Source organism: Pinus tabuliformis, chromosome X (genome assembly GCF_031772625.1).
Source record: "Pinus tabuliformis cultivar Carrire ecotype Pingquan chromosome X, CPIR1, whole genome shotgun sequence".
Lineage (NCBI taxonomy): Eukaryota > Viridiplantae > Streptophyta > Pinopsida > Pinales > Pinaceae > Pinus > Pinus tabuliformis.
The window spans coordinates 1,275,882,901-1,275,892,187 of NC_142308.1; the positions used below are offsets into that span (position 1 = coordinate 1,275,882,901).

At 34.9% G+C, this 9,287-nt stretch overlaps 2 protein-coding genes across 2 annotated transcripts; both read left to right on the top strand.

The window, feature by feature from the left end:
- Window positions 1–1,940: 1,940 nt before the first annotated feature.
- On the top strand, window positions 1,941–4,048 carry LOC149144657 (uncharacterized). The gene is made up of 2 exons (XM_089449964.1): window positions 1,941–3,072; window positions 3,565–4,048. The coding sequence occupies exons 1-2, from the start codon at window positions 2,845–2,847 to the stop codon at window positions 3,826–3,828; spliced, it is 492 nt and encodes a 163-aa protein (XP_089306090.1). The 5' UTR covers window positions 1,941–2,844; the 3' UTR covers window positions 3,829–4,048.
- A 2,757-nt stretch (window positions 4,049–6,805) lies between these two features.
- On the top strand, window positions 6,806–8,962 carry LOC149144658 (uncharacterized). The gene is made up of 2 exons (XM_089449881.1): window positions 6,806–7,903; window positions 8,407–8,962. The coding sequence occupies exons 1-2, from the start codon at window positions 7,670–7,672 to the stop codon at window positions 8,668–8,670; spliced, it is 498 nt and encodes a 165-aa protein (XP_089306007.1). The 5' UTR covers window positions 6,806–7,669; the 3' UTR covers window positions 8,671–8,962.
- The last annotated feature ends 325 nt before the right edge of the window (window positions 8,963–9,287 follow it).

The following is a 9,287-nucleotide window of genomic DNA, read 5'->3' on the forward strand; positions in this document are numbered from 1 at the left end:
TAAGAATCAACGAGCATGTCAGTGGGTCCATAAAGTTAAGCGGCGGGCTTTTAGGCATTGCGATATCTTCCTCTGTCGTCGGATCAAGCTTGGAGGATCTATAGTCAGGAAACATCGTGCATGTCAGTGGGTCCATATTGTTAATCAACGGGCTTCTTGGCATTGTGATGTCTTCCTCTGTCGTTGGCTCGGGCAAGGAGTTTTGACGGTGGAGATTAAAGGCTTCAAGGCTGATTTTCGTTTCGAGGATGTTAGGTATTTCATTGGTACGAGTGTTAGTCCCCCATTCGGATTTTGGTGGGTCGAATGTTTGGCCTTGGTACTGTCTGGCATTTGAGGGTTTTGCTGTTTTGATGGTAGGGATCGAGGTTTTTACCCCTAATTCGATGCCCTTGGTTTTTAGAGAGTAGTTTTTACTTGATCCATGGTTTCACGTGGATGGTTGTATTCTATGTAAATTATTTTCCGATTTAATGATAACGAAGGTACGACTCTTGCTTTAGCAAAAAAAAGAAGAATTGGAATTGACATTCAAGTTTTTTGTTGAATGTGCCAAAGTCAAGGCTACCAAGTAAAATAGTTCAAGTTTTTTAAAGTGGAGGCTACAATTAACACACGTGGTTTTATAATGGGCTCATGGTTCATGCCAATTTCTATGCTTCTTTGTAAACTTTTGAGGGATCCAACCTATACCAGCATGCTAAAACAATCCCATTTATTTGAGTGCGTTTGCACGAATTCTTTACCAGTCAACTTTGTATGGATGTTATTGGTATTGAAACCAATTAGAGAATGATACTTTTTTTCAGTTAAGTTTGGATTGATTCAACTTGATTCTGCCCATAGATTTCGCATGCAATTGATGCAACATGCGTATAACTAAAGGCACTTACATGCGAGTCTCTGATTTTCAATTATGCTATTTGTAGGAGGTGGAATCCGAGGAGCATTTCATTTTCAAGTGTCTTCAATCCCATATACGATGACATTAGGGGAAAATACCATTGCATCTTTTTGGATTTGGCAAGATCACTATCCACTGGCATCTGGTATCTTGAGCATAGGTGTTCAACGCTTTAGATGGGTGAGGTGTCCTAGCCTAAAGGTTTCTTTTGGACCCTGCATTGTCAAATTGATTACCTCCATGTTGTTTCAACATTTGGTGTAGCTTAGAAATAGATAGATCATTTGGTGGTCAACACACCAAGCACTGAGTCAATGAGTCAACACTTGTTAGAGCTTAGCAATAGATAGATCATTTGGTGATCTACACACTAAGCACTGAGTCAATGAGCCAGTCGAGCCTTTCCCATTAGGGTTAGGAATACCTATCTCTGACATAGACTAGATCAACAGTCTAATATTGGCCAAATCCAACATAATACATGTAGTCATACATTTTATATATCTCAATTTTTTTTCAAATACTCTTTCTATGGTATTTATTCTATTAAAAATAACAGTTTTAGGTTTCGTCCCCGCCAAGTCACGGGGTTCAAACCTCATGGAGAAGGGTCGAGGAATGAAAGCCACTATGGGGAATTAAAATTCCCAAGGAGCATCGAGGGTTGACCAAAGCATCACACGATCTTGGTGATAAGCATCTCATGGTGAGTGGATGAGTCTTCTTCTAACCAATAGGCAGATTGGCTTAGACCTAGACTTAGCTAAGTTACAAAAATAAATTTTAGTGATTTAGTTTTTAAAGATATTCTGCTCTAATCTTTTATCCCTTCTTTGTAACTTTGCACGGTGAGAAACAATTGCCATTTATATTTATATTTATATTTATAAATTTCAATGAATTTATGAAGTACACCAGTCAGAAAAATCTTAAACAAACCAAATGAAACTGTAGCCGCTCCTGCAATTTCCCGCCATTTTATGATATCATTATGTGTCTCATTACTCTCAATTGGCTTTCATTTCCCTCCCAGCATTTCACTTTGCACCACCGGTATTGGTTTTTGGCTTCGAATGCAATCCTTTTTCCATCAAAGGAGTTCTGTGAATCAACCGTATGCCGCCCGCTACCTGTGAATCAACCGTATGCCGCCCGCTACCGACAAATTCTCCACACTACCAGATGCCATCCTCTGCTCCATCCTTTCTAAAATCCCGGTTAAAAAGGCCATCAGATCTTCCCTTCTCTCCAAGAGATGAAGATTTCTGTATACCCAAATACCCCAACTCATTCTCTCCCCACATCTTCTTTTAGCCCCTCTGCATCCGGATCCCCTGTCCATTGCAACGGTGGAGAATATCATCTCCAAAATTCTGCTCTTGCATTCCGCTGATCTGGATGTCTTTTATCTATCCAACGACGTTTACCCGTCCGCGCGCGTATGCATTGATAGCCAATGGCGGTTTAGTCGCGACAGTGTGTACAAATGGGTGCGGTGCGCAGCATGGAGAAATGTTCAACACCTCACTCTCTGTGATTCCCCACAGAGGGAAATCCCACCTCCTGCCCTTTTTTCCTGTACTCGTCTCATTACACTCACACTCTACAACTACATTCTCTCCCCTCTTCCACCCCATTTCTCTGGATTCAACCATCTCACCACTTGCAACTTCAACTATGTGGAATTGACAGACCACTCCTTAGCCCACTTTATTTCACATTGCCCTCTTCTTCGAAATCTCAGCTTACAAAACTGCGTTGGCCTGCAGCAGCCTGCCATATCGGCTTCCAACATTACAGATTTGAATGTGTATAAGGGTGTGGAGGCTTTAACAGTAGACTGCCCGAAGCTTAATAACCTGCAGGTATACCTGATAAAGGATTTGAGGGTGAATGGGATACTGTTTCATGAGATTTCATGTTCAATTTGGGAACTCAACATGCAGGGTGGAAGTAATTTGATTGTATTGAGAGTAGAATCGCTTTCTGAGGAATACACAGCGGAGAGATTTATTGACATAATAGGGAGCTTCAAGTTATTGAAGCTGCTGCTCGTTTTTGTTGGGCCTTTGCTTAAAAGTGAAAAGGAGATGGATATTTCTCTTCTCAATGTGTTCGAGAGGCTTCCTTATCTTGAGGAACTATACATGGGTAACAACTTTCTGTCGGTAAGAACAGAATCTCTACATAACTTTGATGTGTTGAGTGCAATGAATGTTTCCATGGTTGTGTGTTTGAATTTGCTTCCTATATGTGTCAGCGTATCTATAATGTGCAAAACATGTTAGACAAGGCATATGCTGATGTGGTTTAGGAAACAGATTATCCAACCTGTCTTACATTTATGTACATTTGTCTTACATTTATTTAAATCTTACTATAGGCAAGCAGGCAGCGGGGTATGTTTACTTGGATTGTATATTCCATGTATTTGAGGAGAATAATTGAAGTAAATTGTTGACATTGCTCTATGACGATGAAATACCAGAATCTGCAATCAACATAAATTTATGATACCTTAGCTTACTCAAAAGAATGCCCACTGTAGATATGCACATGCTGTAAAATTCTTCATTCGTATTGTTATTTTCCATATTTATGCCTTTTACCTTGTAAATGAGGGCAGAGATGGCTGACTGTAGTTTTGAAATGCAACGCAGGAGCTAGCAAACCATGCTATACCTTTGACTCTAAACTCCCCACTTTCTAATCTCCGTAAGATAGTGGTGTACATACATCTAGATGGAACCAGTGACAGGGAAATCTGTGTATTAGGTTGCCTTCTTCAGAGCACCCCTGCTCTACAGGTCATGGAACTTCAATTAACTGATGACGCGGATTCTGAAAGTCCAATGTATACATGGTTTTTAGAAAACGTGTTATATTTGAACAGAGCTTCCAAGCAAGCAAGGATAGTCGTATGAGAATCTCCTTGTAAAATACAGGCTTCAAAATTAATGAAACTGTGACTGGTAAAAAGGATTTCCTTTTCCTTTTTCTTTTTTTCTTAACAGAAGGGATGGGCAACGAGATTTTGGAGAATTTAAAAAAGAATACAATTTAATATTCTTGAATGAAAATTCAAGATAGTGTTGGGTCATGTTCTTTATGAATCTCTTTAGCAAGGAGTTCATGAAGGTTGGAAAGGGCTTAGTTTATTACAGACCGAAATTATATTCATTATTGAATAAAAACAGCAAATGTTTCATTATCATCTCTTTTTTATTCAAATAATTATTAAAAAGATAACTGGAAATGTTTCATTATTATCTCTTTTATTGTAAACTGAATTATTAGTTAATTAGGATCTGGAGAAAGGTATAATATCTAAGCCTTCTTTAATAATGTTTTTTTTTTTTTTTTTAAACTGAATTATTAGTTAATTAAGATCTGGAAAAAGGAACTATATCTGAGCCTTCCTTAATAATGTTTCATTATTATCTCTTTTATTATAAACTGAAAAAGAGATAATTTCTCAGCTTTCCTTCATAATAATCACCAGGCATTTTACAATTCCATTATTATTTCACTTTGAAAATAAACAACAAACACTTAGCATTGGAATACAGTTACCACAAAAACAAAGAGATTATATAGTCATGTACAAATTGAAATTGCCCATTGTGAGGGCAATTACAAACAAAAAATCAGCTGTCAATTGATATCATATAGACCACTTTATCGCGAAAATAAATACTAATGCTCTTAAAAAGGTATTTTAGAACTAAATACTAGTGATAAATTTGAATAGGAATGTGAAAACAAAATATTCAAATTATATTGATGTTTTTCATGATAATGGATATTGTTTATAATTTTTATTCTAATTTTAGATTTATCAAATATTGAGAGATGAAATATTTTGAGATGTAATATTTTTTAAAGTGAAAAGAGATTTAATTTATTTTGACGCTTAATAGATTCAGGGATAAGATGGATCTAGTTAGTTCTTGTATAAGTATAATTAATTGGAGTATGAATTGCTTACAAGATGTGATGATCAATTAAAGCTTTCATAAAAAAATCCAAATGAAAGTGAAAATGTTGTGATAACAAATTTTTGTTTGGTGAGCCCCTTACCTTGTTAGTTGTAATGAAGCTTTATAACTTTGTTTCTTTGGGAGTGTTTGGTTATTGATATGGAGAAACTTATTTTCAACTCAATGAGATGTCAATTCCAAGAAACTTGTTTTACACAACCAATTATCTCCTACAAAGTTCATGAGAATTGTAAATGATAAATATAGAGTTGAATGCAATTATGTTTGTGGCAGTGAAGGCATGGGAATATGAAACAATTTTTAACGTTATCTCTCAAATGAGGTCCCATTTTAAACAAGGCCTTTTTTTTGCAGAGAAAAATGGAGTTGGGATGATCTATAATTTTTGTTTTAGTATTAAACTAATTTTTAAATTAAATTGTAGAGACAAGCTAATTAATATTTATGAATAATTCATAATAACAATTGTTCTACTATTAATTTAACAACTAAATTATGATTAGCATAGTTATATAAATTAAATCACTTGTAACTATAGATGGATATCCAAACACTTAGTTTGTAATCAGAATACTTGGTTCCTAAAATATCTCGTATAGTGAAAATAAAAATAAAAATAAAAATAAAAATAATTTGATTATTAAAATAAATAAAATATATCAATAACCTTTTTCAAATATTTTCTAAATATTATACTTTTGTCTATGATTTATGATTTAGTATTAAAATGGATGAATTTGACACAATCACTTTGAATATAAAGTTTTAGTAGATTAAACAACTTTAACAAAATTCACACAAATTTTTTGTGTGATAATTGAGACCAATCTTAAGAAGATAAAACAACCTTAACAAACCAATTAAAACAAATGAGAAATTGAAGGCTAATCTCCCAATAAATGTTTAGCAATCTCCAGCCACTTGAAGCAGAATATGGAGCTTCAAAGTGGGATCTTGGTAATCCTTTGACCTGCCAAAACCAAAAAAAAAAAAAAAAATAAATCATCAATTCTTGAATTCAAGAAGATCAATTTTTTGAAATCTTGAATTCAATTTCTTGTTATAATATCAAATTTTTGATATACTTGGAGGCAAAAATTATAAAAACTATCCTTGAATAAAACAAATTCAACAATCTTGGGAAAAAATTGCTCACGAAATCCTAAAAATTAGTAACTATACATCAATAAAACATTTTTAATAAAAGCCATGTGTAAACATGATTTTTTTTATTTTTTATATTATGATTAATGTAATTGAAAATGAAAATATAGAAAAAGATTAAAAAAAAATTAAGTCAAATTAAAAAGAATAAAACTTTATAAATATATATTGTAAAAATAATTTTTAATTATTATTATTATTTTTTTTTTAATTTCTCATTTAAAAAAAACCGTATAAAAAGATAAAAACAGAAATATAACTATAATTTTTTTCCTTAATTATTTTTCCTTCTTTAAAATTAGTCATTTTAAATTAAAAATATGAAGAAAAGCTATAATTCATGAAAATGGAAATAATAGAAAAAAGAAAATAAAAATAAAAAATTTAAATAAAAATGAGATAAAATTAAAAACAAAAAATAGTAACTAATAGAAATAAAAATTACTAAATAACCTATAATAAAACCTCAACCAATTACTTTACAAATAAATCAATTTAAATAAAAATAAAAAATAAAAAAATAGATTTCCAAAAGTAAACTATAAATAACGGACATAAATTTTTCCTAAACCGATCAATGCTTAATACCATTTATAAAAGACACATGTCAGAAAAATCTTAAACAAACCAAATGAAACTGGAGCCGCTCCTGCAATTTTCCCGCCAATGTATGATATCATTATGTGTCTCATTACTCTCCATTGGCTTTCATTTCCCTCCCAGCATTTCACTTTGCACCACCGGTATTGGTTTTTGGCCTCGAATGCAATCCTTTTCCATCAAAGGAGTTCTGTGAATCAACGGTATGCCGCCCGCTACAGACAAATTCTCCTCGCTACCAGATGCCATCCTCTCTTCCATCCTTTCAAAAATCCCGGTTAAAGAGGCCATCAAATCTTCCCTTCTCTCCAAGAGATGGAGATTTCTGTATACCCAAATACCCCAACTCATTCTCTCCCCCGATCTTCTTTTAGGCCCTCTGCATCCAGATCCCCTATCCATTGCAACGGTGGAGAATATAATCTCCAAAATTCTGCTCTTGCATTCCTCTGACCTGGAAGCCTTTTATCTATCCAACGACGTTTAACCGGCCGCGCGCGTATGCATTGATAGCCAATGGCGGTTTACTCGCGACAGTGTGTACAAATGGGTGCGGTGCGCAGCATGGAGAAATGTTCAGCACCTCACTCTCTGTGATTCCCCAGAGAGGGAAATCCCTCCTCCTGCCCTTTTCTCCTGCACTCGTCTCATTACACTCACACTCTACAACTACATTCTCTACCGTCTTCCACCCCATTTCTCTGGATTCAACCATCTCACCACTTGCAACTTCAACTATGTGGAATTGACAGACCACTCCTTAGCCAACTTTATTTCACATTGCCCTCTTCTTCGAAATCTCAGCTTACAAAACTGCGTTGGCCTGCAGCAGCCTGCCATATCGGCTTCCAACATTACAGATTTGAATGTGTATAAGGGTGTGGAGGCTTTAACAGTGAACTGCCCGAAGCTTAATAACCTGCATGTATACCTGATAAGGGATTTGAGGGTGAATGGGATACTGTTTCATGAGATTTCAGGTTCAATTTGGGAACTCAACATGCAGGGTGGAAGTAATTTGATTGGATTGAAAGTAGAATCGCTTTCTGACGAATACAATATCTCAGCGGAGAGATTTATTGACATTATAGGGAGCTTCACATTATTGAAGCTGCTGGTCGTTTTTGTTGGGCCTTTGCTTAAAAGTGAGAAAGAGATGGATATTTCTCTTCTCAGTGTGTTCGACAGGCTTCCTCATCTTGAGGAACTATACATGGGCGAGAACTTTCTCTCGGTAAGAACATAATCTCTACACTACTTTGATGTGTTCAGTGCAATAAATGTTTCCATGGTTGTGTGTTTGAATTTGCTTCCCATAGGTGTCAGGGTATCTATAATGTGCAAGCCATGTTAGACAAGGCATATGCTGATGTGGTTTAGTAAACAGATTATCCTGCCTGTCTTACATTTATTTACATCTTACTAGAGGCAAGCAGGCAGTGGGGTATGTTTATGTGGATTGTATATTCATGTCTTATGTTTATGTGGGTTGTACATTCATGTCTTTGAGGAGGATAAGTAAAGTAAATTTTGCTCCATGACTATGAAATGCTAGAATCTGCAATCGACATAAATTTATGATATCTTAACTTACTCAAAATAATGCCCACTGTACATATGCACCTGCAGTAAAATTTTTCATTGGGATTGTTATTTTCCATGATGTTTCATATGCATGCCTTTCACCTTGTAAATGAAGGCAGAGATGGCTGACTGTAGTTTTGAAATGCAATGCAGCAGCTAGCAAACCATGATATACCTTTGTCTCTAAAGTCCCCACTCTCTCATCTCCGTAAGATACGGGTGTACATATATCTAGATGGAACCAGTAACAGGGAAATCTGTGTATTAGGTTGCCTTCTTCAGAGCACACCTGCTCTAGAGGTGATGGAATTTCAATTAACTGATGACGCGGATTCTGAAAGTCCAATGTATACATGGTTTTTAGAAAAAGTGTTATATTTGAATAGAGCTTCAAAGCAAGCAAGGATAGTGGTATGAGAATCTCCTTGTAAAATACAGGCTTCAAAATCATTGAACCTGTGACTAGTAAAAGGGCTTTCCTGTGATTAGTAAAAGGGCTTCCCTTTTCCTTTCTTTTTCCTTAACGGAAGGGATGGCCAATGAGATTTTGGAGAACGTTAGAAAGAATACCATTTAATGTTTTGGTATGGAAATTCAAGATGGTATTGGGTCAGGTTTATTATGAATTTCTTTAGCCAGTTAAATGGAGTTCATGGAGGTTGGAACGGGCTTAAACTAAGAAAAATATAAATATTATAATTGCTTTAAAGTTGGTCTATATTTTTGTTAATTTTTCCGTTGGAACTCCTTGATTGAGTGATGGTATTGGGTCATGTTCTTTACGAACCTATTTGGCCAGTTAAATGGAGTTAATGGGGATTGGAAATGGCTTACTTCATCGTCGTAAAGCGAGTTTATATTTTTAAAATATTTTCTTTGGAATTCCTTAATTGAAACACATTTTGATAAAAGAAAAATGTTTAATTATTATTTTTTTGTATTGCATACAGAATTATCAGTTAATTAGAAAAGGGATCATTTCCAACCCTGGCTTAGTAATAGTTACAGGTATTCTATAATTCCACTGGTATTTC